Source organism: Pezoporus flaviventris, unplaced genomic scaffold, assembly GCF_033815535.1.
Source record: "Pezoporus flaviventris isolate CSIRO_AGI_PZ_B2104156 unplaced genomic scaffold, CSIRO_AGI_Pfla_v1 ptg000037l, whole genome shotgun sequence".
Classification (NCBI taxonomy): Eukaryota; Metazoa; Chordata; class Aves; order Psittaciformes; family Psittacidae; genus Pezoporus; species Pezoporus flaviventris.
The window spans coordinates 2,732,066-2,758,816 of NW_026892585.1; the positions used below are offsets into that span (position 1 = coordinate 2,732,066).

Below are 26,751 nucleotides of genomic sequence, written 5' to 3' on the forward strand. Positions count from 1 at the left end.
ATGAGACTAATACCATGTTTCCAATCCATTGCCTGTATAGCATCCTCAAGTATGGAGAACTTCGTTCTGTATGAGGAGATCGGAAGAGGAAATAAGACAGTTGTCTATAAAGGAAGAAGAAAGGGAACAATTAATTTTGTTGCCATTCTTTGCACTGATAAATGCAAAAGAGCTGAAATAACAAACTGGGTGAGTAGTGTTTGCTTTTTTGGCGGGTTGTTTTGATTTTTTTTTTTTTTTTCCCTGCTAAATCTGGGAAAAGAAACAGCTTACAGAACCCTGTAGAACAGGTAATAGAAAAATACCATGTGCTTCTTGTCACCGTTTAGGTCAGCTTCTTAAGATTTTAAATTCTTATACTTTAGATATAGTCTCATTTTTATGTTTTTATTTCTTCATCTGTTTTTACTGTTGCTTAAATCATATGCATAAACCCATGTTTACAGGCAGAGAACTTTTAAAAACAGTTACTTGCATGTAGTAGTTTGCTTTATTTTGCTATTAGTTGTGCAAATTCAGTGGTAGTAATACTTGCCAGTGAATAATCAATCTCTTAATTACCAAGAAGAAAGTATTTTTGATGAAACAATAGCGTTTAAGGTAAATTAATTCTGTTTTGTGAGATCTTGGCAACATTTTAAACATACACATTCTGGAAAAGAAACTGTAACTGATATAGTTAGACATGTAAATATTTTTCCAGTAGATACATTTTGTTTCTGCATTGGGTTGACTATGGCTGGACACCAGGTGCCCATCAAAGCCAATCTGTCACACCCACACCCCTCCTCAGCTGTACAGGGGAGAGAAAATATAACAAAAGGCTTGCGGATCAAGATAAGGACAGGGAGAGATCACTCACCAATTCATCTGATTCATCAACATTCATCCAGTTACTGTGATGGGCAAAACAGACTCAGCTTGAGGAAATTAGATTATTGCCTATCAAATGAGAGTAGGATAATGAGAAATAAAACCAAATCTTAACCCACCTTCTCCTCGCTTTTCTCTTCTTCGCAGACTTCACTCCTGACTTCTGTGCCTCCCCCCACTGTGGCACAGAGGGACAGGGAATGAGGGTTGCAGTCAGTTCGTCATACATTGTCTCTGCTGCTCCTTCTTCCTCGCATTCTTCCCCTGCTCTGGTGTGGGGTCCTCTTAGAAAGCTGTTGGGGATACCTTACAACTCTAATAAGTTACACAGGCCTCTGTAGAGATTAGGCTATGTAGTTTTAATAGAAACATAGATTTCTAGGGACCTTTCAATGATTGCTCTTGCCTGATAAGCTTAAGAAAGATGAAAAAAATGTCTTTTTACTTCCTCATATTGTGCTCACCATGCTGTCTCACACTTGTGTTCTCACTGCAAAAGAAACTAGGAATGCAAACTTAACTCCAAATTCTGATTTTCAGCTTGTTATTGTTTTAATGATGCAGGAAGGTTAAACAGTGCTTATAATTTTGGGTTGGGGAACTTTTTTTCCTATTCTCCAGTTATGTATTTTAAAAACTTTGTTCTAGGTTCGTCTGACTCATAAAATCAGACACAGAAATATAGTGAGATTTTATGAATGGTATGAAACGAGCAACCATCTCTGGCTCGTAGTGGAATTATGCACAGGTAAGATAAGTTCAGAAGGTAAAAATTTATAGAGTAAGTGTTTGTAAGAGACTTCTCAACAGTTTCTTCACAACAAATACTTAGATCCTTGAAAAAAACTTAGTAATTATCTGATTATAAACTTGAGAATCCTATTTATGGATGAAAGTCTTTTTGCTTTTGGAAATATTTTTAGAAATTAGTTGAAATAATGTTTCTCCTCTGCTTCACTATATATGTATGTTAACTGTTAAGTGATGTGACATCATGTTGGTTTTAAATAGCTAAAGAGATGGGGCTACTCAGGTGAGCTTAAAACCGAATTGTGAATAGTTGGAGGGTAGTTAAGTAAAAATTACTTGAAGTTTTCTAAGGACTGGCAGCTTTGGTGTTTTCATTTCATAGCACACAATAAAGACAGCAAGGAGCAAATCAAGTAATAACGTACAGAGGGCAATTCTGAAGCTAATAGTAAATTTTTAGTTTTCTTCCTGCTCGGTAGTATTCTGATTTTGATGTTAATTTGGGAGCTCTGGGAGCCCAAAACTGTCTTAAGTGATTCATTGAGCTTTCAGATGTTCTCATCGATCCATTAAAGAAATCTGGTAAAGCTTTCTCTGCTTGTGATAACTGCATGTTTTAAACTCCAGATAATGTGCTTTATTCCACATGGAAAGAAAAGAAGGCCAACTGTGCAAGTGACGAATGCTCAGATTTTGGTATCTGGAGTTTGTTTCATAGCCAAAGTCCATATTGCACACAGCATTTATTTCTATCCAGAATTCTATTTCAAAAGATACTGAAGGGAAGCTACAAGTTCTGGAAAAAACCCAGGTCATTCTTTCAGTGATTAAAAGTGAACACATATTATTAGACAGGCAGCCTTTTATTGACTACAGCTTGAACAATTATAACGTATTTTTTTTACCCTGCAGTATTGCAGTTTGCTGCAAGGGGTGTGTCTTGAAGCTAAGTTACTTACAAATAGAACAAGACATAGGTTTCTTACTAATTTTATAGAGCCTTGAAAACTGTTTTTGAAATATGGAAGGTCTCTCCCACTTGTCTCAAGGTGGCAAAGTGAGTTTCTGCTATCAGATACAGCATACTTCTGCGTTGCAGGTTTCACTATTCCTTTTTTTTTTCTTCTGTGGCTATTTGGTCATGTTATGGAATTCTACATGTTGTTCTCTAGATTTCATTATAAAATCCAGTAGTTAAACATGATGGAAAATTCTTTACTGTAGTTAGGTAATATGGGCTTGATCTGAACAATTCTTCTGCTGGGATTTGTGTGAGAAACATGGAAAGTGGAACTTTAGTCCTTGGTTTTTTTTTTTTGTTTTAAATTCTTTAAAGAGGAAGGGGTGAAAATGAAAGAGCTGGGGCCCATGAGTCAAGAAAAGGACTCTACAGAGATACCATGTGAAGAACAAACACAATCTTCTATTTACTTCCTCTTAATGTGTTTCCCATTTTGTCTCACACTTGTGTTTTCATTGAAAAAGGAAGTAGGAATGCAAGTTGGACACCAGCTTCTGATTTCCAGTTTGTTACTGGTTTAGTGATGCAGGAAGGTTAAATAGTGCTTACAGGTTTGGGTTGGTTTTCTTCTGTATTTTTAGAAATAGGTGAGTTGGGCAGGGTCTCAGAGGAAAGTTATCTTTTCTTAACATGCATTTAAATCTAAACTATTAAAGAACAAAGAAAAGAATTTATCTGTTGGATGTTTTTGACCTCTGGCTCTCAGAAAGTAACTGGGCTTTGCTGCTTCTGTTGTCTGTGAATTCTGTGGACAATTGTCTGTCATTAGCTTTAGGCTTGTTCACAGAAACTGATAGTTGTTCTTGGTATTATTCTTTTAACTCGAGGAGCAGGGATCTGGTGAAGGAATTTGAGTAAACCCGTTCAGTGCTGTTACATTGTGACCTGACACAGTAACTTGGTTTCTTCTTTTCCTGATGTCTCCTTTGTAAAATAAATAAATATGAAAATGATTTTGAAGTCATGCATTCAATTTATTGTAGTCAAAATTAAGACTTTTTTTTTTTGCCACAATATTGGAAATGGATTTTTTTCTGTAGAGCTTAGATTTTGTAACTATCGGATAATCTCAAATATTTTTAGTATTTGCAGATACTAATTTTTACCTGACTTCATTTGAGGAAGCTTGCATAATGTCCTCAGGAATGATTTGTGTGGCATCTTGTTTACATGCTTTTGCTGAATATGTCTAAATGTATTTCAGGTGGTTCTCTAGAATCTGTTATTGCTCAAGATGAACATCTACCTGAAGATGTAGTGAGAGAATTTGGTGTTGATTTGATTACTGGTTTATACCATATTCATAAGCTTGGAATTATCTTTTGTGAACTGACACCAGGAAAGGTAAGAAGGAGCATTATTTATAGGGAAAACCGCATGTTACGTTGTATGCCGTGAGCTTTTAATCCATTATTTCTGTTTTACTGTTTGGAAGAAGGTTACCTCAGGTTGAAGGGCAGTTGAGCTTTATAATATATGTGAAGACAGTGAGACAAGTCTATAGCTTGGATATTTTATGGTCTAATTGATTTCTTGCCCTGTTGTGTATTTGATACAATGTGATAGGTTCTTTTTTATTTGCTGTACTGGTTTGAATAATGAAAGATTTTAGTTCTCTGTCCTTGGATGTATAACTTTGTAATTATACCTATTCTGTCATGCTGCAGAACATTTTGAAGTCACAAAAAATGATAGTGAGGAAGTAAAGTTGACTAAACTTTCTTTGTTAATAAACTTTTCTGTTGTTTCCAAATGCCATTTAAGTTGTCTTATCGTGCATAAAAATACAGCTCTTCATGTAGCTTCTGATTTTGTGTGTGTGTAATTTATGTATAGTTTGTCAAAGTCCATATTTGTTTTTAATTTATGTAGTCACCAGAATATAACTATAACCACAAATACTTGCTTAACGGTAACTGGTTTTGATCTTGATCTGCAACTGATCAAGTTGCCCTTCTCTGAATTTTCTGTAATACCTTGCACAATCATACTCAGTTTCAGCCCTTTCTGGACCCAAAGCAGTAAAAGATGTATGAGTAAAGCATAATGGAGGTGAGTCTGTGTTCTTCCAAAGAATAGTGTTGCTGTGAAGTACTCCTTTAAGCACTAAATACAGAGTGCATCCCCTCCCTGATAGAATGAGCTATTTCTTCAAACAACATTTTTGAGATTATGAAGCGTTTAATGATGAGAATAAGCAGTGACTGCATAGAGAGAACTCTTGTCATCTTTGGACAAAATCTTTGGGCTATTCTGCTAAATAAAATGAAAAGATTCACTCTACCTTTTTTCTCCTCAAATGAAGCGGTGTTTCTTTTTACTACGCTTCTGTGTTCCTATACACTGTTTTTCTATATGCTCTACTTTTACTTTCTTTTCTACAGTAAGTATCATCATTTTTCATTGAGATTTAATAATGAGTAAACAGAAGTGTGCATTAAACTTCTTAAGGGTCCTCTTGTAAGAGTCTAATTTTTTGATTATAAGAAAAAAAGATGGTATTAGTGTTGACTTAAAACTTTCAAGTGTTTTCAGTTATAAAATCATCACTGTGTACCTAAATAGTTTGAGGTTGTGATTTATTTATTATTTTTAAATAAAGTATTTTATACTTTGTTGGAAATTTCAGCAGTCGTCAGTTTTAATATATGATACTTGTATGTTGGATCTTATTTATTCTTCCAGATTCTGCTAGAAGGGCCTGGCACTTTGAAATTCAGTAACTTTTGCTTGGCTAAAGTGGATGGTGAAAACTTGGAGGAATATTTTGCTTCAGTTGCATCTGAAGAGGGTGAAGGAGATGTCAGTGAAAGCACGCCACAAAGATACCCGAAAAATAGATTTCGAGGTGCGATATTTTTTACTAGCCAAAATTAACAAAAATTAACTAAAGGGACAGAATGAAAGTTGGACAAAGCTTTTTGTCTGAAGTAATTTGGAGAGAAGACCTTGAAATAAAGTACCTGTTTGTGTTCTTTTGGGGCTGACTAAATTTCTAGAGAAACTGAAGAACTGATTTTGTCTCACCACTTGTAAAGATTAATGTGTTTACCTGTGTCTTTTCAATGGAAAGCATGGTCTGTACATTTTCTGTAAGCAGGTTTAACATACCCTGGATGGGTTTTTTGTTTTTTGTTTTGTTTTTTTTAAGTAAGCTCAAACCCAAACTTTAGCTCCTAAGGAAGATGGTTCAGAGAGATCATAACTTACAACGGGAGCAACACCTGCAAGCGAGTCGAAAGAAAAGAACCTGTATTTACCAGCGTATGTTAATAATTTGAAGTTTCACAAAGTTGGTTTAACTGGACATGGAAAAAATATACTTCTGTCTGTCATATAAATTAACATATTAACAATTCCTGACTTGTCCTGCTTTTTGTAGATAGACTTAAGGTTGTTTTTTGGATTGAAGCTCATATGTAGGTGATCCTAGACTGCAGTATACCTGTATAACAAGCTTTCAGCGTAACAGGATTTTTTTCTTTAGTTTTCTTTTTTCAGTTTTACATCAAATCCCTACAGTTTGCAGTAGGCTGCAAATACGGTGTTATTTTTTTTTTGTCAGAGAACAAGAAGAAATCGGAAACTTGGTTGTAACCTTCTAATCTTTATTAGTTGTCATCTCAGAGCATCTCACAAACCTCTGTTTCCAAGATAATGGTGTGTCATAGCAGTTACTGTTATTGAGAAGAATGGAATTCACGGCAATATTTTATGGGAACAAGGAGAGCTTTCTTAATACACTGCTGTCTCCTGCTGAAAGTCCACAGTGGAAATAGTGAGATCAAGACCAGATCTTTATTCAGGAAGAAATACAAATCTAATCTCTTTCCTGCTGCCCTTCAGAAGAGCTGTTTTGATGTGTGTAGTTAATGACCTTTTGTTACTTAAAAGCCAAGAGCAAAAGAATCCAAAATAAACGTTTTAAAGGACTATGGATTTGGCACCTTTGCTGAGTCTGCGTAATTTGCAAAGAGATTCTTGAGAACTGAATCAGTGTTCAGATGGGAACTACTGTCAAAATAGAAACTGTGTATTTATTTTTCTGTAACAAGATAACAGCTTATTTACAAACCGTTTTTTATAATTTGAGATGTAAAGTTTTCATAGCGTTTTAGTGTGAATATAGCTATAACTAGCTTCGATCAACGATCTTCTGTTCTAGTGACCTTATTTTTGTACCAGTTTTCTAACTTCATGAAGGTTTCTGTCTTGGGCTAGCTTTTGAAAACAAGAAACCTCTGCCAAATCTGATGTAACATAATTATTTCTATTACGTGAGAATGATGTTGGTTTACCATTCTGCTCAATTTACTTGGCTCTAGAAGTTGTCAAGTCATATTAAAACATTCCTTACATTAATCCCTGTGTTACAGAAGTGTAACACAAGTCACCTTGGTTAATAGAAGTGAAATAATCAACAAAATAGTGTATATAATCCTACATAATTCAGTAAAAATTTGAAACTACTTACAGTAGTAAGTTAATTTGAAACTACTTACAGTAAAACTTTCAGTTTTCTTGTACTACGCAAAGATCATCTCTAACTCAAGTGTGAGACAAAGGTTGAAGTGTTGAAAAGGATAAATGCTGAATGAATAATCAAAGTGCATTACACGTGCTGTATTTTGTAGGCTCTCCATTATATGCAGCTCCAGAAGCAATAAAGGGAGAAGACTTCTCCAAAGCCAGTGACCTATGGTCCTTGGGATGTATACTTTATGAAATGTTCGCAGGTTGTAAGTTTGTGTATCTATTTAATATCTGTGATAATGGAAACATAGGTCATGACCCCAGAGTAAATTCTTACTGACTTTCTAGGGAAGTTAGGACATAGAAAACCATAAGGCAGGTTTTAAAGATTTCTTGATGGCTGTACTAAATGTACTTTAATAGAATGGTCCTTACCAAATAATCGAGTGAAGTAATACTCTTAAGTTGACCTTTTGACTGTGATCTAAATCTTAGAATATTAACCAACGTGTTTTGTTTAAAGACTATGATTTAAAATTATAGGAGACCTTGAATTCTGACAGTGTCATGTTTTTAATCTCGTCAGTATTATATCCTGGGTACATTATCTTGACCTTTATACTAGTGACAGAGTTTTCTCTTTCAAAACTAGAATCATTTGGTTTCCTGCAGATAAAGTACACATTAGCATTGGCTGCAGCTGGAAGGACAATTTCATCATGAAAAAGAATTACAGTGCAACCTTCTGAAGTCTTAAATAATACACTGATCTGTTGGAGGAGAATAGTTACGCAGATACTGAGATTTCTGCTTAGACCTTCTGCTGTTCTTGTCTTATTGCTCATACTTAGAAGGCTGTCATGGTGACCTCCGTCTTTGGTGCCTTTTTCTATCTCCAGTCTCTTTTCCTATTTATGGTAGGAGAATTTAATTTAAGGGTTTGTATTTAAATTGGCAAAAGAACTTGATAAATAAAATTGGGTGTTTTATTTGAGGGTGTTTATTTCTTTGGGTGTTTCCTTAGGAAAATGAGCTCATCATATCATTGCACCTAACAGCCATTTTGAAGTCTGCCTAATCTGTGTATCACACTTCTGTTTGCAGGAAGACCACCATTCTTCTCAGAAAGCTTTTCTGAATTAATTGAAAAGATTTTACATGAAGATCCATTGCCACCTACACCAAAGGGTTATTGTTATTCTGTTATTATTAAATGAATCAAATCAGAATAATACTTAGAAAGTTAAAGTTCTGTTTTGCACTCTTTCTTCTGAGGCTGATTACAGGAATCTGTTAGCTGTCCAAATGTTAGCACTGCCTTCCTCTGATAAGAGCTTTCGTCCTGTTAATGATGAGTGCCTATTTCCCTTTTGACAGACAGGCATATCTTTTAATATTAAGAATGAAAAGTAAATCTACTTTCTGGGATGAAATTTTTATCTCAGTCATACTGGGCATCGGTGGTATGCCTGAAGACCCTTAAATACTAGTGCCTCTCTTCAGTTCATAGTAATGTAGTGAAAACAATTGCCAGTAGACTTAAAACTGCTGTTATTTATTTCAATTACAAGAGTGATTTTGGTTTCTAAGTGAATAAAGTACATTTCATAGTTCTGAGCTCTTAGAAGTGGAGTCTCAGTTAAATAAGAAATTTGGAAGCCTGTTTTATATAATGGGGTGCAACAGTGGTTCTCTTAAAATTATCATTGTTGGCGGAAATTTAATTGCAATATAAGCAGATTTCAACTCCACTTTATTTTTTGGTAATAGCTATATGATACTTGGAGAGTGCTTTTCTCACATAAAAATAATTTTAGTAAGTATTGGTGGGATTTTTGTTTTTGAGGGGTTTGGATTTTTTTAGGATCTTTTGAAATTCGAAGAGTGTACATCTAGGATTCTTAATACAGCCAAATTTTTTTTTGGATGAAATTACTGTTAAAAAGAGTGTTTAGCATGATCTGTAGATAATGATTTGATCTACATTTTGTGATGGTTGGTTTTGCTGCCAAATGCTTATCTCCTGTGGTGCTTCTATTTACAGTTGCTGCTTTTCACAAGCCTTCTACTGAGTTCATTAGTTTACTTGATGGATTGCTTCAAAAGGATCCTCAGAAAAGGTAAACCATCTAATCCATAACAATTGTTTGCATTGTCTTTGTTTTCACCTCTGGAGAAATTGTTACAGTACTGAATGTGTAGATGACAATGCAAATATTACTTCATCTCTTATATAAAAGAGCAAATTGTGCTTTTTCTAATATGAAAATACAGAATCGGTATTTTGATGGAGTAAATCGTCATATTTTTATAGCTGGTGCTAAATAGGTAACTTTGTAACAGGCAGATTGAAAATTGGGTGGCTTTGCTTTTCCAGAGCAATGGGCACATCTATTTTGTGAGGCTTTGATTTATAGCTGATATAGTTATATTGTTAAATAACAAAAGATTATAATTTATAGGGTAGTTTAGCTAATTAATGCATGGAGATTGACTATGCAGTTTCCTTCATTATTAGTCTCATAGTCTGTGTTGCCTGAATGAGCCATTCTGATTTAAGGCAAAAAGTTTATCCCATAAGAAAATTTCCTTGTTGATCAGATAAAAGCAAACAACAGGTTTAATTGCTCTGTAGTGTCACTGGATTCAAAACCTAGTCTGGTATATCTCTGGAGCTGTACTTTGCTTTTTGAGTTTATTTGTTGCTTTTCAAAGGCTGAATTGGACAGACCTGTTGCAGCATCCGTTCTGGAAAGGATCCCTTAGCCATTGTGGTGGTGATTCTAGAGACACGTGCTCAAGGTACTGGATTTTCAAGGAAGACTTCTTTTATACAAGCAAAAAACAGTGAACAGTTTAGGATGTTTAGGAATTGTATCATCTTATTAGTGTATTACACTGTTTGCTTTGAAACTGTTTGTTTCCTCCTGGCTATAGAATGTGTTAAAATTTACTGCTGAAATAACTGCTTTCATTTTAATTTATTTGTTTACTTAACAATGATGCGCAGTAATTTGACTTAATTTTTTTTAATATTTAATATTTAATGTTGATTTGTTTGCTCTTTTGTTCTAAATATTTGAAAGATATTTTAGGTTCCAATCTAAGGTACTAACGTGAAAATAACATTCTTTCAGAACGCTGTATGTTTTTGTGTTTGGTCTATTTTAACATTCTCTTGTGTTGTTAAATACCTGTTTCTGATACCAGTGTGGCAGTATTTTTGTTGTTAATGTTTGTTCTAGGCTCTTTGCCTGTTAATTTATTACTGCTTTTGCCACCAAGGGAGGTAAGAAGTCAAGATTTGTAGATTATACCACAAAGAAAGCATTTCTTCAAGGTTTTAGCAGGCTTATGTTAACCTCCACCACAGTCATCACCTTTGAATTCCTCAAACATAAGTCTGTCAGGGAATCAGAAGACTCTTAATCTCCTACAAAATATTGGCCTTACTATTTGACCTTGCTCCTGAGGTTTTTGTAGTGCCTCTGAAATACCTGCTGAGGTTTGCACTCACTATATTGCCACATTGACAAATACACAAACGCAGGACATAGGCCTGACATGCAAAAGAAGCTCAGTACTTTCTTAAATATAGGTCCATGTATTTTCTTCACAATGTGGGTTTGATGTCCTGGCTGACCTTCAGGAATGTTACATGACCCAGTTTCATGTGAATAATAGAGGGGCATATTAAAACCCCCAAACAACCAGAATCAATAAACTTGCAATCAAGTGTGACATGTAAATCATGAAGCAAAATAGAGGCAGTTCTTATTGATCTTAATCTAGGCTACAGATTTCATTATTAGAAGTAGGTTTCTTGTGACTGTCATCTGTGAAGACTTGAATGGTCTCTAAAGCTTTTAATATTTCTTCATAGCTCTGGTATTATGGGGTAATAATTTAACTTTTCTAATTTCTTTCCTGCAACTTATTTTTCATCACTGCAATTACTAATATAGAAAGTATGTGTATACTATTTCAGTAGTATTGTGTTCTAGAGAATGACAGCTAAACTGCATTGTAATAATTGCAGCAAATAGTGGATATGATCCTTTCTTATTTTAATCTGTGTAATTAATATCTTTCATTAAACAGCAGTGAAGACACAGAGTCATCAGTGTCTTCGAGTGCCAAAGAGCCAGTGGATACTGCTAAAAATCCAGATAATCTGTCATCCTCAAGAGCAGATAACCTACCAAGCAGTTCTTTTAAAACAGGTAATACTGTTCATGATGTTATTTTGAATTACTTTGTCCTATGAATTTTGTCAGTCTTGCTTTATTCTTACTCTGTTTTTAACTTCTGAATGCAAGTTCATATTCTCTTTTCAACAGAAACTCGGCCTGAATTGCACCCCAAAAATGTGGTTGATGGTGAATCAAAAGAATCCATATTTCTTCTCAGGTATGAAAATCTAAGAACAATTAGAAACCCCTTAAAACCTTGTGTGGTTGGGTTGTTTGTTTTTTCTCCTGTCTCTTCAGACATTTTATTATTCTGTTTGTAATGTTTTGTTAATGTATCCTCTTTTGGGTTTTTATCACCAGTTTAATATTAAGACATCTTTGGGAAGCTGTGAAAGCAGTGTTTGTAATTAAAACAATATGGCTTTATTCTGCTGGGTTTTGGAAGCCTTTTGATTTCTTAGCTCTAAACAGAAAAATATCTTAAGAACTTGCTTGCCTTCTTACTTTGTATATATGAGAACGTGCTTTGAATATGCTTGCTTTAACACACAAGAATAAGCATTCAGCATAAGATCAACTAGAAAATTCTTCCTTTAGCTTTTCATCACAAGCTAGTGGTAGCTAACTACTACAAGGTATGAAATAAAAGCTGGTGATTTGTTTAACAGTGATTTGTTTTAGCTGAAGCCTGATCCTGTAGTAGCCTTCAAGCCAAGATGATTATCTAGTAAATAGATGTTGTTCCTATTGTCATCAAGCTGAAATATTCCTGTTTCATATTCTTTCAAGCTTCTTGCATAACGTGAAATACAGCTTTTGAACCTGATAGTGTCTACTTTTCCAGTTATTTCAGTTGCTTTTAATAAAGGATTACTTCTCATCTCACTTATAACTTCTGTCATCACAGCTAAAGCCATACTCTTAGTAACTTAAAATAGCGTTTTCTACTTGCTTTAGCAATTTGCTGAAACGAGGGACTACAGTGGCATTACAAACACTTCATATAACAACATGTAATCCAAATTTATGTCATGAGTGTATTAAAAAAAAGTATATTTAACAACAAACGTAATCTGATACAAAATTTGAAATGTAACACAAATTCTTTATAATTTCTGAAATTCTCTTTTCTTCAATGATTTAAGTTCTCAAAGCTGCATGTGTTACTTACTGAAGTTTTAAAACATTTAACTGAAAGGAAGCACTAAGATTTACTTAAGCTGCAGGAGTGGTTAATCAGCTTTTAACAGCAGTAGCTTCTATATGTGTGAAAGGAATAGATCTTACTCATTTCAACTGGTTCAATTCACTAATCACTTGTTCTAAACTGAGAAACTGGCTCAGAAGTGGAAAAGTAGGAAAGATTTTCTCTATCTCAAACACATCTGAAAGCAAATCAGGTTGAGGGGGGGGAAAAAAAATAACAAATCTGCATGTTTTGAAGCATGTGCTAACATAGAAAAACTTGTTCAGTCTCTTAACTAGAAATCATACGTTCTTTGTTTAGGAAATAAGACTGCTTAAACTTCCAAGCAGATCTTGAAATGTTTTTCACTGTAAAAATTAGGACATTTTGTGTAGTTTTATCTAGCTGGTAGATAATATGTTGAGACTCATTCACTATGCTCTTGTAATGTAACTTCCTGTTGAAAATAGGTAGAAGATGCTTTTTGAAAAGAATAATACCTATGTTAGGCATTTGATCAGTGATTTTTCATGAGTAGCTTTAATTCTGTGTGGTGTTTGTTTTTTTTAATTTAGCTGCTTTTTCTAATAAATAAAAGTGATTTGCAACTAAACGTGTACATTACTTTCTGCTAATCAAAAAAACCACATTCATTTCAAGTTGTCGATTAAATTGGTATCCTGGCCTGCCAATTTTAATAATTCTAAAGTTGATTTGAAGCGATTTAAATTAATGTATACTACAAAAAGCAAGTTCTTTTTCAGCTTTATGAAAATTGCAAATATGCAAGGTTCTGGTCTCTCTTCATTTTCTGATTGGCAGACAGGATTTTTATCAAGGAAAACTGAAAAGTAAACCCAATTCTCATTCCTAAATGAGATTCAGGCAGTTTTTAATTATCATTAGCTAGCCAGGAGTTGTGAGTCAGAAGATAATAGCATAAAATAAATGAGAATTATTTGTCACGTTAATTTTCTTTGTATGTTCTTTTTTATTAAGAATTAAGAGAATGATATTTCAGCATTCGTTTTGGAGAGCTATTGTGGGTGAGAAAACAACCAAATTACATTCATTTAACAACCACAAAAAGAAGTCACCCCATCCCTTCTCATTTCTAACTGACAAATCGTAAACTTGTCAGGACATGTTTAAAAGCAGGATGTTCATGTCCAGTTGATGGATAAGGCAAAGCATCATTTATGTTTGTCAGCTTTGGAAGTTTACTCTATGGCATGGGAGTTTCCTAAAAGCAACAAAAAAGTAGTTTGTAGTGGAACTTAATCTGTCCTGTTTGTAGGTTTATTTATCTCTTTATTGTTCTTTCTTTTAAGTTCTCGTCCCACACCTAGAACTAGCACTGCAGTAGAAGTAAGTGATGCTAATACTGTCCCAATCCAGAATTCTCCACAAAGAGATTCATGCCTGAAAAAGGTGAGTAGAAAAAGAATATTAAAGGATGGTGATATTGTTATAGTTAGAATTTTAGCCTGGAATCTGTGGTGAAGTCACTTCTTTCTGTATCCTTCCATAATGATAAAAGGAAAGTTGTTTCTACAGCGTGCAAGTCATTTGGAAAAAAAGAAAACCAATAAATTTGCATAACTTCAGATGTAAGGGGTAAAGATGCTTAGTCTCCTTTTTTTTCCTCACTGTAAAAAAGGGATGCTACCTTCTCATTTTTCTTACTCTTTCTTTTTGGACCTGGTGCTTTTTCTTCCAACCTGTTTGTGCATCATAATACTTAGCTGCTACTACATAAACAACAAGTAATTTAGAGTATGTTGTTTGCATGGCCAAACTGTATGATATAATGTTAATCTGAAATGCTTTAGGAATAAACTTTTTTTTTGTTACAACTTTCTTCTTCTTTTAGGCTAAAAATACATGCTCAAGTCAGCAGGATATGGAGTCAACACTGAAAGAGCTCATTTACACTGAATCTGATCTTATCATAACATCAATCATTGACAATCCAAAGGTATAGCAAAATAAAATATAAGATTCAGGAACTTGTGGGTGAAGCTGTTTTTGCAGATAAATCTTTAGGCAGAGTGAAACTTCTTTCCTGTATTTTGTAATTCTCATTTTAAAGCAGTTCCACCCAGTCATTTGGCAAGATCTCATGCAGGTTTTTTTTGGCAATCTTTTATAATCCTCTTGGGTTGTTAATTTGGAGAACTGAGTTATTTTGGGATTGAATGCTAACATTATTTAATGTCTTACAAGAAATAGAAGTTACTAAATGCAGTGTTCAGTGCTTTTGTAGATTTCTGATGGCTTGCTTTGATATCTGTTACTTAAATGAACACAAACAGAACTGTGTCTTGGTATACCCAAAACAAAGTCGTTTGTGAAGCCTTCCAGCTTAAGAGTTAGACCTTTATAGAATAACTTATGTTACTCTTTAAACTTCAGATATGATAATGTTTCTCATAAATAAGAACATTTTTCTCTGGAAAATGAGACCTGAAGTTACAAGAGATGTCCATCCAATCCCGGTCGTATGGGTAGTAATGTGATAACAGTTTGTGAGGATTCTCTTGAGCAGAGACCGACACCTGCTTGGCAGCAAAGGGAAGACTAAAAAAGGAATCAGAGCTTTGCACTGCAATGGCAATTTAACGTGTGTGTATGAGCACATGTGTGATATTGGCAGAACGAACGATAGGCAAAAAAACCTGAAGTCACTTTAGCAGCTATGTCAGATGCAGGAAATACAACATTTTTCATTAGAAGGAAGCATCTAGTTCATTAAGAATCTCTTTACAGCTTTTAGTTGCTGTATGACTTTACTATAACAATTCTTTTGTTTGTTTTAATGAAATTCCTAACACTCTCAAAACCGAAGAAGTTTGTACAGTTAGATAAAGAAACTTCCCAACAATACTGTTTTAACATGTTTGTAGCGCATTGTTGCCAGTGGAGAACTTCAAAGGTAATTATGCATTTGAATGATGCCACCTCTGTAAATTCTCAGTTCAGTCTCAGGACTCCCCCACAAAGCCCTTCACTGCTTCAGTTGTTACTAGAAGAGATGAGATTAGGGGTAAGTGCACATGTTAATGTGCACATGGAGACTAATCTTCTTGCCATGCAAGGCCAGACTTGGAATTAATGCAAAATAGCCCACTAAATTCCAAGTCACTGCATACTTGGCAATCTGCAGACAAGAGGATGATACTGACACCTGGTAAAGCTGAAAAGCTTGCAGTTTAATTTCCTGGAAAGGGATTTACTAGATGCTGGCAGAATTTTAAAAGCTGAAATGTCAGCTTATGTTATAAAATTTCCCTTTGTTCTGCAGATCTGTGGAGTTAGAGACCTTTTTAGCAAACAGCTCTCTAATTACAGCTAGGCTTCATCTGTCAAAGGCTAAATTCCAGTATACAGTTACCTTTTTTGTATGCCTTAGTTACAGAAAATCACACTCATCTGTTCAGTGACTCAGCATTTATCCATCAGAAAATGGTGTGGGGATTAAAAAACCCAATTCCTTAGGAATGATTTGTTGGTGCTAATATCACTTTTAATACTCTAGAATGATCTAGTGTATGTATATGTATTTACTGTATGGCAATGCATTGCTAAAACATTTCCTGAGCTGCATTGTTCCTTTCTGTAGCTTTTACAACCTAAATGCAAGTATTTTTCCACATACAAGCAAGATAAAAATATAAACTGAACAAATCCTATCATTTTGCATTAAAAAAGGTATTTCTACTTGAATGGAAATACCAACAATTATATTAAAAACATAGTTAAATGTCAAATATCTGCTTGGAAGAAATACCAGGAACCAATGGAAAAGACCTTAGTGGTTTGTACACTCCTCCTGTACAATTTTTGCATCTTTGTGTTTTCATGTTCAAATACTTAGACATTTCCAGAAATGTATTACAACTAGTTGTAATGTGTCTGCTTATTTTTCCAGATAATGAAGCAAGTACCAGTTAGATTTGACTCGAAAACTTCACATATACCAACATATTCAGGTATGGATCTGCTGAAGCTGTTGAAACTTCATTTCCTTCATATGACGTTATAACTTGCTATCACAGAACCTGTAGCCTCCCTCTGTAGCTGTCATAGTTGAGCTCAGAACTTTCCTGAAACTGGCGTTGCATATGTGATGTTTTGACTAGACCAATTTTGAGTAGACTTTTAAAGTACAGACAGTCCTATGCCTGTCTTTTCTGCCTTCTTCAGTTACAAGCCCATGCTCAAAAGCTTTTAAAATGAAAGTCAAGAGTGTTTAAGTGTGGGGAAAAACAATGTGGTTTTTCCCATGTTATTTTTTGTAAACAACTGAGATATTCCAACTGCAGTATTCAACCAAATAGATTAGAATTTGGCAAAGACAGAGAAGCAAATGAAAACAGGATCTTAAAATATGCAGTGTTGATCAGCTGTAATCTAGGCAGCTTTGTCAGTGCCACCTTTAATCATGGAATGTTATAGGAATCGTGCTCCAAAAGCTAGCGTGGAGTTTGGAGCTTGTTTTGTTGTTGTTAGCTTCTAATGTCTGGAAAGGCTGCTGAAAACAAAAGGCTTCTCATTGTCAGGAGTCTAATGTTTATTCCTCTGGGAAAAACTCTTCTGGTCTATTTAAGGAAGTATTATTATACACTTTACTGTGCTTAGAGCCACAGATGTAATCTTATAATTCATATAGCACCTCTTCCTAGATAAAAAAAAAGGCTCCTTTTTTCTTTCTGTAAAGTACGTATTTTGGAGAGTTAATTTGTCAAAGAGATTTTAGAGTTGGAAAGGAGCACAGTGTATCCCAGTCTCCCAATCAAGACTGTAGTAACAAGGTATTTCTAGGCAAAAATGATCAAATTCAAGTGACCGATGGGTGTGTGTGTATTTTATTTCATATTGCATTTAAGTAGCTAAATTATCACACTGATGTTCTGATATGTTTAACTATTGTCCGTAGATGGGCCAGTGTTTTTTGTGCTTCTAACACTTTGAGGGTTGTAACTTTTTTCCTGGACAGCATTCTGGTTGATGAGCAGCATCAAATTCAGTTTCTTCAAAAACAATAATGATTAAAGACAGTATGGAAAAATTAAGAGAATTGCCTGAAATCCAAGCCACTTTTCACCTTTACAAATAGAAATTATAATTGCTTTCCTCAGTAGGTGTTGTTACTCTAGTATAAAAGTGGAATAAAAGACAAAAGATGTTTGTAAATACTCTGTACTGGAGTATATCAGGATGGCAGATAAGATATTAATCATAGACTTACAGAATGGTTTAGGTTGGAAAGGACCTTAAGATCACCCAGTTCCAACCTCCTGCCATAGGCAGGGATGCCTCACACTAGATGTCACCCAAGGCTCTGTCCAACCTGGCCTTAAATACTGCTGGGAATGGGGCAGCCGCAGCTTCTCTGGGCACCCTGTGCCAGCGCTTCAGCACCCTCAGAGGGAAGAACTTCTGCCTTGGATCCAACCTGAACTTCCCCTGTTTCAGTTTAAACCTATCACTACAGCCCCTGGTGAAGAGTCATTATATATTAAGAAACAACTAACCAAAACTGAGGGAATGCGTGACTTCCAGAGGAAAGTTATCTGTTGAGACTGATAAGGAAGTCTTTGGAAAAATCTCTATTCGTGTACAGTGGTCAGTGAATGGAACCACAGGATTAAAGTTAACCATCCTAGTGACTTCATGTTCCTTCTGAAGTCCTCTGTGTTCTGATACTGCTAAGGCTTACCTAGGTGGAAACCTACCTATATGAGGAACTATACATGTTTTCAGTTTATTGATTCTGAGGAAATTTTCCTGACTTTTGTTAGCTTTTGCTTCAAATTTTCTCCAATGAAGCTGCAGTTTCTTATTAAGACTTAGTAATGATTACGAACAACTACTACCTTTCCTAAATGCAATGCCAATGAATGTTTACTTAAATGAAGTCCAAGGACTTAGTGGGGTTGCGCTTTAAGAAAAGTTTTGAGGCTCTCTGCTGCATTTTTATGCTTTGTTTCTCTTCTTATTTCTTCTTTGATTTTCTATAATCTAGAGACATGGATATTAACATTTTTGTTTAATGTTTTAAGTACTAAAATTATAAATAGATGTGAACTTTGGAACTTGTTTATCCATGGTGATGTTGTTTTCTAGTTGTTAAGGCATCATTGAAGAGCCAGTATCTTTAACTACTTGTTTGCTTCTTATGGTTAGCTGAGAAGTTATCGTCTATGAAGGATGTGGACTGGAATGACTTCTTGCAACGAGTATGCTTAATGCTTGGTTCTCCTGAGAAGAATACAGGAGCAGCACGTTCCAAGTTGAACTTCCTGTGCTATCTGTGTACTGTGGCTGTCCACAAGGAAGTTGCAAACAGGCTTATGAACTCTCAGCTGGTAAATAATAAAGTTTTAAAGGAATCAACATGGTTTACATACTTGCCATTGTAACAAAAATTGTCTGCTTTTAGTTATATTTCAAGAAATCATTGGTGTACTGACAAAAATAATATGGCAAATGAAGTACAGAATGATGTAAAAGAAAACCAACACCTAAATTCCATGTAAGCTTTTTTAAAAGAGCTGAGGGAAACTGATTATTTCTCCTTAGATTTCAGATATATTTTTATATGGATTTGTTACATTAGTAAAAAGGTTGGGTTAAAAATTAACCTTGATGGAGAGTGAAGTAGCATATGATGAAATGTTGGTCTTTGTGAATCATTAAAGTATAGAGAAGACTGAAAAAAGTTAAGGATTGAATTGCTAAATCACTTTTGCTTGGCCATATTTCCATAAAGAATGGCAAGAAAAACTTCCCAAAGAACATTCAGTAAAGCTTTCATTAAGCCCCGCTTCAAAAAATGAGCGTGCTCTCTGGAGAGTCTGGTTTAGCATATACCTGAATGGTGGTTTCACCTTTCGGGAACGATTTTCTACCAGACAAACAATTGCACTAGTCTCCTCTGTAGTAGATTAACATATTTCTCAGGTTATTGCATGGTGCAGAAGCAAAATAGATTTACTCTTCTCATGTATGCCATCCCTGGCAGTGTTCAAGGCTAGATTGTATGGAGCCTTGGGTGACATGTTCTAGTGTGATGCATCCCTGCGCACGGCAGGGGGTTGGAACTGGATGATCTTAATGTGCTTTCCAACCCAAACCATTCTATGATTATGTAAAAGCATCACAGAGGCTATCTTGAGCTATGTGCTTTTCAGTTTATTTAATAAGTAAACCACCTGCCTTGCACATAAGTCATATTCTGAGACATGTCCTTATTGGATATAGAGCTGTTAAAGACAAAATTGCACTGCCAGAAAAATTCAGTGAAGAACATTCAGGTTGGAAGCAGCGTAGGTCTTACGATATAGAACTCATGTGAAAACAGGAAACTGAATTGCTGGAACTTATTTCTCCTTTATCATTGGAGAAAAATTTTGGGGACAGGAATCCAACAACTGAAATTGCCAATTAACTGAACATTTTAGAAATGAATAGCTATGCAGTTTGGTTCTTATGTGGCTGAATGTGTGTCAGCAGTTCAGTCATTATTCTAGTATTTGCCGCCTATTTTTGTCCATTCTCAGAAAATAAATATATTAAAAGCTTGTTGGGTAATACTGTGTGATGATCTTTGTTCTCCATTATGGAAAAAAAAAGTGTGGTTTTTAACACACTGATATATGTTTAACAGTTTATAGTTAGGGTTGGAAAGGACCTTAAGATCGTGCAGTTCTAACCCCCTGTTATGGTCAGGGACACCTCACACTACACCAGGTTGCTCCAAGCCCTGTCCGACCTGGCCTTGAACACTGCCAGAGATGGGGCAGCCACAGCTTCCCTGAGCACCCTGTGTCAGCGCCTCAGGACCCTATCACTGCAGTCTCTGATGAAGAGTCCCTCTCCAGAATCCTTGTAGCCTGCTTCAGATAGTGGAAGGCTGCTCTGAGGTCTCCATGCAGCTTCTCTTCTCCAGGCTGAACAGCCCCAGTGTTCTCTGCCTGTCCTTGTCTGGGGAGGTGCTCCAGCCCCTGGCCATCCTCATGAGCTCCTCTAAACTTGCTCCAACAGCTCAATGTCCTTCTTATGCCGAGGACCCCAGAACTGCACACGGTGCTATATTTCTCCTCTCAGGTTTTGCATATTCTTTTTTATCAATGTTTTGACAATACCTACAGTATTTGTTTATGGTATTACTGGTTTATTTTGTATATCATTGGGCAAGTCAAATCATTAAAATCTACTAATGCCTATTTATCTGCTTTATAGTTTCCTATATTGATACAGCAGCTGCGTGCAGCCGCCAACTGGGATATGTAAGTAACATTATTTTTAATGAATTTGTTTAAATAAGGAATTTTGACTGAATTTTATTAAATATATTCTTTAACAGGGTACTTATGTGTTTGAGCCTGTGAGACTGTTGTGCTACCTGACTGGCTGTGTGGTGATGAATAATAGAACACTGAATATTTTAAGCGTTGAATTCATATATTCCAAAGATTATAGAAAATCTCTCAAAATTTAACTAGAAGTTATATAATTTATTGTATGAAATAGTGTTACTCAAAATCACTGACTAAACCAACCGTATATATCATAGTAGTGGTAAAATAAATACAGCTTTTTTTAGATGCTTGTTAGAAGTATTCCAATGTGATAGTGCCCTCTGCTGTTCATTTCATAAATGTTGATTTTTATTCCAATTTTGCCTTTAATAAAACATTTAAAACTGATTTGCTGAAGCACTTCTAACTTCAGTTCTGTCAGCTATACTGGAAAGTTTCAAATGATCTAGAGGGTTTTTCTGTGTAACAAGAGAACTGAACATGAGCTTGACTGATTAGTGAGACCATAACAAAGTAAAGAATCTTTATTCTTCAGTGCTTACAGAAAGAAATGTCTTTATGCATGAATTTATTGCTGAATTGAACTGAAATACTGAAGTAACACTGGCACAGGTTGCCCGTGGAAGCTGTGGCTACCCCATCCCTGGCAGTGTTCAAGGCCAGGTTGGACACAGGGGCTTGGAGCAAGCTGCTCTAGTGTGAGGTGTCCCTGCCTGTGGCAGTGGGTTAGAACTAGTTATGGTCCCTTCAAACCCAAAGCCTTCTGTGACTCCGATTCTGTAAGAGGAAGATATGAGCTGTAAACAGCAATTCAAGTATTTTGTGCCATTAGCAATTTGTGTCAAATATAAACAAGACGGTTGTTTTATGGTATTTTTGAAATGGTTTTTATGTACCTACTTTATTTGATATGTACCTACTTTATTTGATATTCAGACGCGTCAAAGTTGCTCGACTGATTGGTTTACTGGCATTACACACATCGGAACTTGGTGAAAATGTACCTGTTTCTGAGGTAACTTTCCTTCTTTCTCCTTGGGGGAGGAGTAGAGGGGGGAATTTTGTTAATGCTTTCGTTGTTTATGTCAGAAACTTTCAAGAGTTTTTTCTGATCCCTGCTTTTTTTGTTTCTGATGTAAATGGGAATGTAATTGATTTGGTTAAACGTATAAATTTCTGAGTTTATTCTGGGTAGTTCTGCAAAGATCAGAATCACAACTACAACAGCAGTCACTGTCATACTTCTCATGCTTGGGTGTGTTATAAGGAATTTTGATGTATTTGGTTATCTGGAAATATAATTATTATAATTAGTATAAGATAGTGTAATTGATTCCTTGATATCCCTTTTCCCCAAAAGTAATTGAGATGGAACTCATTTGAGATTCCTCAGCGTTCTTGAAGAACGGACGTAGTGAAGGGCAGGTAATTTTCTTTAGAGAATGAAAATATTTGTAATCCCTTTCTCCATTTTGCATGCTCAGTAATTGACTGAAACAGAAGACTGATCAGACAAAGTGATCTTACTGTCCTTGTTTGCATGTGGCACATGCACACAAATTGTGTAAACTTGACAGAATCTGCAATTTAGTGACTGTTTAAAGAGTGAATGTGACATTATTTCTACTTTATGAGGTGAAGTCAGGATTTGAGTACAATGGGTGTTTGAATGTGAGAAATCAGTGCTGAACGCACATAGCAGCTATGCCTCCGTACAGTGCAGATCTGGTCATCTGGTGTGTCAGAACACGTAGTTATTGGTTAATAGCTGTTTTTTTTTGGCAATGCAGCTGAGGAAGTATTTGTTGCTCTAGGTCCCTGTGGTTTCTTCTTAATAATATTAAGGATTATTATGATTATCTTGCTATGTTGCTTAAAATTTCAGTTCTGTAGTGAAATCTGAATTGAAAACATTATTGTGACTACCTCGGGTTCTTTGTTTTGTGAAGTTATGAAGTGGGGAAGAAGTCCTTGTGGTTACAGTCACTGAAGTTTGGTCAATGCTTTCAGTATTGACAGTTGAGTGTCAGTTAAATTCAGGGTCACAATTCAGATGCGCTCTTGTATGTGGCAGGTTTTTTCTGCTACTTAACTTTTAAAAGCTTCAGTGAAAATACTCAAAAGTAATTTTGAGATATCCAACTTTTAATATTTTGAGATATCTAACTTTTAATAACTTAGTATGATACCAACCCATGAAGCAGATTTGTAGTTCACTTGTTCAAAACTGGTTTGATAAATTAAGAACATGAACATTTTGTGTCATTCCTGGAAGCTTGTTTCCGTGTCGTATCTTCACAAGGCAAGACATCTTGGACGTAAATAGGAATTCACAGCAACAAAAGGTCATCAGATTTTGGTTTTCATGGGTGTGTTGTTACTGATACTGGATTCACGTTTTACTGGTCAACAGTATAGCTACCTCTAAGAAGGCCTGAGCTTGGTGAAAACCAACTTTGTCAGATACATTCTGGCATGCTGTGTACATAAAGCTTTTTTTTCCATTTTATATCACTCAGTCACAAACCTTTTGCAGTTTTTTGTTACCTCATTATGGACTCATCCCGTTATTTGTGGGTTTTTTTGCATTTTTGAAGTACCACAGGACCTAATAGACTTGCACAGGACACATGTTAAAAGTTGGCTCTTCATTTCTACCCCTGCTCGCTTTTACTCAGTTACACATTTATTTAAGGATAGTTCCTGTACCTTTGAGTTTGAATCTGCTCCCTTAACCTTGCTTAAGTGATTGTTAAATAGTAGTAATATTAAGAACTGAAGAAGCAGAAAGGCTTTAGGAAAGAAGCCTCATCCTCATTTTACAGGCTAAAGTAAGCTTTCACGTACTATATGCCAAAAGCCTTTATTTTGTGTATGTGTATATATATATATACATAAAATAGTGAATTAATATTTTAATTAAAGTTTTAATAATTAAATTTAAATTAAATTATTAATTAAAAGAATTAATGTTTTACGTATTTTTAATATATTTTTTAAAGTTCTTATTCAGGGAATTGGTGAATAGCAGTTTGTTTTGAATGTAACCACTGGAGGTCACTAAACCATGAAACTAAAATGCAAGTAAACTACTATTGCACAAACTAGCCAAACATGGAACTGTGGACCTGTGTGCTATCTTTATTCTGCTGAGGTATTCTAATATGTAGGTCATATTAGAAAAAAAATCATAATAAATGTGCGTATCTGTGAATTCACTTGCAGTTGATCTATTTCTAGTTAAGTATTTCTTAGGAGAATATTGCAGGGATTAGAAAAAATGAGACTGATCTTGGAATATCATAGGGAGATTGATCTTTTCTATAATTGAAGGTAAAGACACTTTATATGTGATTTCTATCTGGCAGTAGCAGTAAGTGTTGATAGGACAGATTTGTTTCTGACTTTTTTCATTGAATTGCCCTTTACAAATCTGAATCATCATTTCATCTCATTTATTTCTAGTTATCTGAGGAAAACACCTAAACTTAAAGATATTATCTTTGTATTTAGATTTGGAAACTAGTTGTTAAGGAACTAGGTTCTATTAAAAAAAAACAACACTTTCTTTCCAGGATGCTTGGAAAGAAAAATCTGTATATTCTTACACACAGGTTAGGGAGGCTTGCTTCCATGTGTATCTAATTTGGCTTATTTGTTAAAAGAAGCTCTTGTTCTTTCCTTTGTGTGAATAGATTGGGCATTCTGCCATGTAGGAAATATGAAATTTCACATTCAGTCTTTTATCTTGGTGAGAGATGATAGAGTTACCTCACAATGCCTCTCTGCTGGGAAGCAGTATCCTCCTGTGTCTGGTAGGAGACAAGCCATCTCCACCTATCAAGTCACTCTCTGCCTGTCCTTTCAAAGGCAAAAATCTGGTCCTTTTCCTTCCCCTTTAAAAATTTGCTAATCGTGAATATTAGTTTCACACTATGACCTAGGTAGCTCTGCCTGGTTTTTTTCACAGGCCTGAGTCCTCCACTGCCCTACTGAATGTTTAAAGGGCTCAGAGAACCTGTTACAGACTTCATGTTCCTTTGCAAAGCCTTTGACTTATGGAATGCCATGGCCTAAATAATAAACTAAATATCCCATTACGAATGACAGCATATTAGAATATGTCTGTAATATTGAGCTTAGAATGTGATTCTTTTGCCAAAGCAGTAGAATGTACCTATTTCTGATTTCACCCAGATTGAAACTCCGTGTAATGGGAGCCTGTATATTTCTGATTTTTTTGAAGTACAATTTGGTGGTTGTTTTCTGCAGTTTTAAAGCACCTGTATCATTACAGGTGTAGTTTAATGACCTCTGAACTCATACGTAGGCTCTACCTAGTCTTTGGTCTAGGCCTGCAGTTTGTTGTCATTCAGATTCATACACAGTACCAATTTGAAGTCATGTTCCTAGCTTATCTCTGATAACTCCTTTTTCTAGGTCTGTCCACATCTGCCCATATTGTAAGGAGATTGAAATAAAAATGGTTTCATTTGGCCATTTATTCCCAAGCTTTTGGTTTTAATGTTTTTTTTTAATTGGAAAACGTCTTTTTAAGTCTGCTCACAGATGATCATAATTTTTGTGTTTCCTCTGAGGGCACTTTCCTTGTTTTGCTCTGATGCCTCTATGTGTAAAAACCAACCAAGCAAAACTCACCTCAGTGAAAATCTGTAGGCAAGAGGTAGAAGCTGCAGCAGAATGTGTGCATGAATATTTATACATGTGCACACATGCAGATGTCCACTGTTTTGTAAAGTGATTAATCCAGAAGAATAATTTCAAGGTTTTCATCAGGATTGACACAATACTTTTGTAACAGTGAGGAAATTCCATTTAAGTTTTTTTGAGTGATTTTTACTTTCAACTTCTGTGGTAAATGTGTTCTGTTTATTTTTCAGCAATATGGTCCATTCATTATAACCTGTATACTTGCCTGGGGCATGTGGCAGGAATGCAAACAGATCGATGATCAATATTTCTTAGGTAATTGAACCTCTGCTGGCAGAAAGTCATGGTGTGTTTGAGAAAAGTTCTTCTGAGTTAAGAAACAGAAAATGCAGATATAATTAATGACAATGGATCTGTCAAGCATGACAATTCTGGATTGTTGGAGAAATAGTAAGACCTTTTATACTTGAAGAAAGATGCTTTATTGCCCTCCCTTTCAAAAAGTTAATTTTATCAATCCAGTTAATTTGGTTTGCTTTATCTTTAAAGTCTAAACCAAGTTGGTAGTAGAAAACAAAGAGATTTTCAGCTAGGGAACTGAAAACTTGCATTACTGATTGCAGGATTAAATCATTTTTTTGCATTTTTCTTAGGTAAATTGCCTGACCAGAGCAAAAGCTGTACCCTTTTAACAGATGCTTAATTGCTTGACACTGTTTATTCTGTTTTCCTTGGGAGATGAAATAGTACATTTTTGCATTAAAATTATATCATTTGTGCTGCTAGTATATCTCTCTGCAATAGTCTTCCATTTAGTTAGCTCTTATGATAGTAAAAGTGCTGGGTTTGGTTTGGGTTTTTTCCTACAAGTCTGTTATGTTTGGGGTAATGAAGAGCAATGCCCTAGGATCCCTTTCTTCAGTGAATAACTGTCTACATCTCTGGCAAGGGAAAAGCTATAAAGCTATCTGGCAGACTTTTGTCTGTGTTTTCAATATTTCATTCAGGATTCTGAGCATTATTTATATCCTCCTTAATCAGTGTTATGAAATATGGCAGGGGGTTGCAACTGGATCATCTTAAGGTCCTTTCCAGCCCTAACCATTCTGTGCCAGTGTTCTCCTTCGCCTACTTGTATCATAAATACAATAGTGACCTGGACTATTAAGCTCCAGAGAGAAGCTTGTTAAGGGAGAATGAAGGGTACCGTGGTAGGGGAAAAGACAGGCCCTCAATTCCCATCCATGTAAAGAGTTT

General features: G+C 35.3%; 1 protein-coding gene across 11 annotated transcripts in view; it reads left to right on the forward strand.

The window, feature by feature from the left end:
- The window catches only part of ULK4 (unc-51 like kinase 4), a 195,509-nt gene continuing 168,758 nt past the window's right edge, over positions 1-26,751 (forward strand). For 7 of the 11 annotated variants that reach the window (XR_009745315.1, XR_009745317.1, XR_009745318.1 and 4 more), the window contains exons 1-16: positions 3-189; positions 1,522-1,621; positions 3,849-3,988; positions 5,330-5,492; positions 7,279-7,380; positions 8,222-8,305; positions 9,162-9,237; positions 9,833-9,919; positions 11,219-11,340; positions 11,458-11,527; positions 13,828-13,927; positions 14,370-14,474; positions 16,428-16,488; positions 18,686-18,867; positions 20,744-20,790; positions 21,760-21,838. Coding sequence is in view for 6 of the 11 variants with exons in the window: in XM_061464469.1 (XP_061320453.1) it covers positions 52-189; positions 1,522-1,621; positions 3,849-3,988; positions 5,330-5,492; positions 7,279-7,380; positions 8,222-8,305; positions 9,162-9,237; positions 9,833-9,919; positions 11,219-11,340; positions 11,458-11,527; positions 13,828-13,927; positions 14,370-14,474; positions 16,428-16,488; positions 18,686-18,867; positions 20,744-20,790; positions 21,760-21,838 (1,656 nt within the window). In the remaining 5 variants the exon portion in view is untranslated. Of the gene's footprint in view, positions 190-1,521; positions 1,622-3,848; positions 3,989-5,329; positions 5,493-7,278; positions 7,381-8,221; positions 8,306-9,161; positions 9,238-9,832; positions 9,920-11,218; positions 11,341-11,457; positions 11,528-13,827; positions 13,928-14,369; positions 14,475-16,427; positions 16,489-18,685; positions 18,868-20,743; positions 20,791-21,759; positions 21,839-26,751 lie in introns of all 11 variants that reach the window. The other 4 variants (XM_061464467.1, XM_061464466.1, XM_061464464.1 and 1 more) reach the window with 4 other exon arrangements.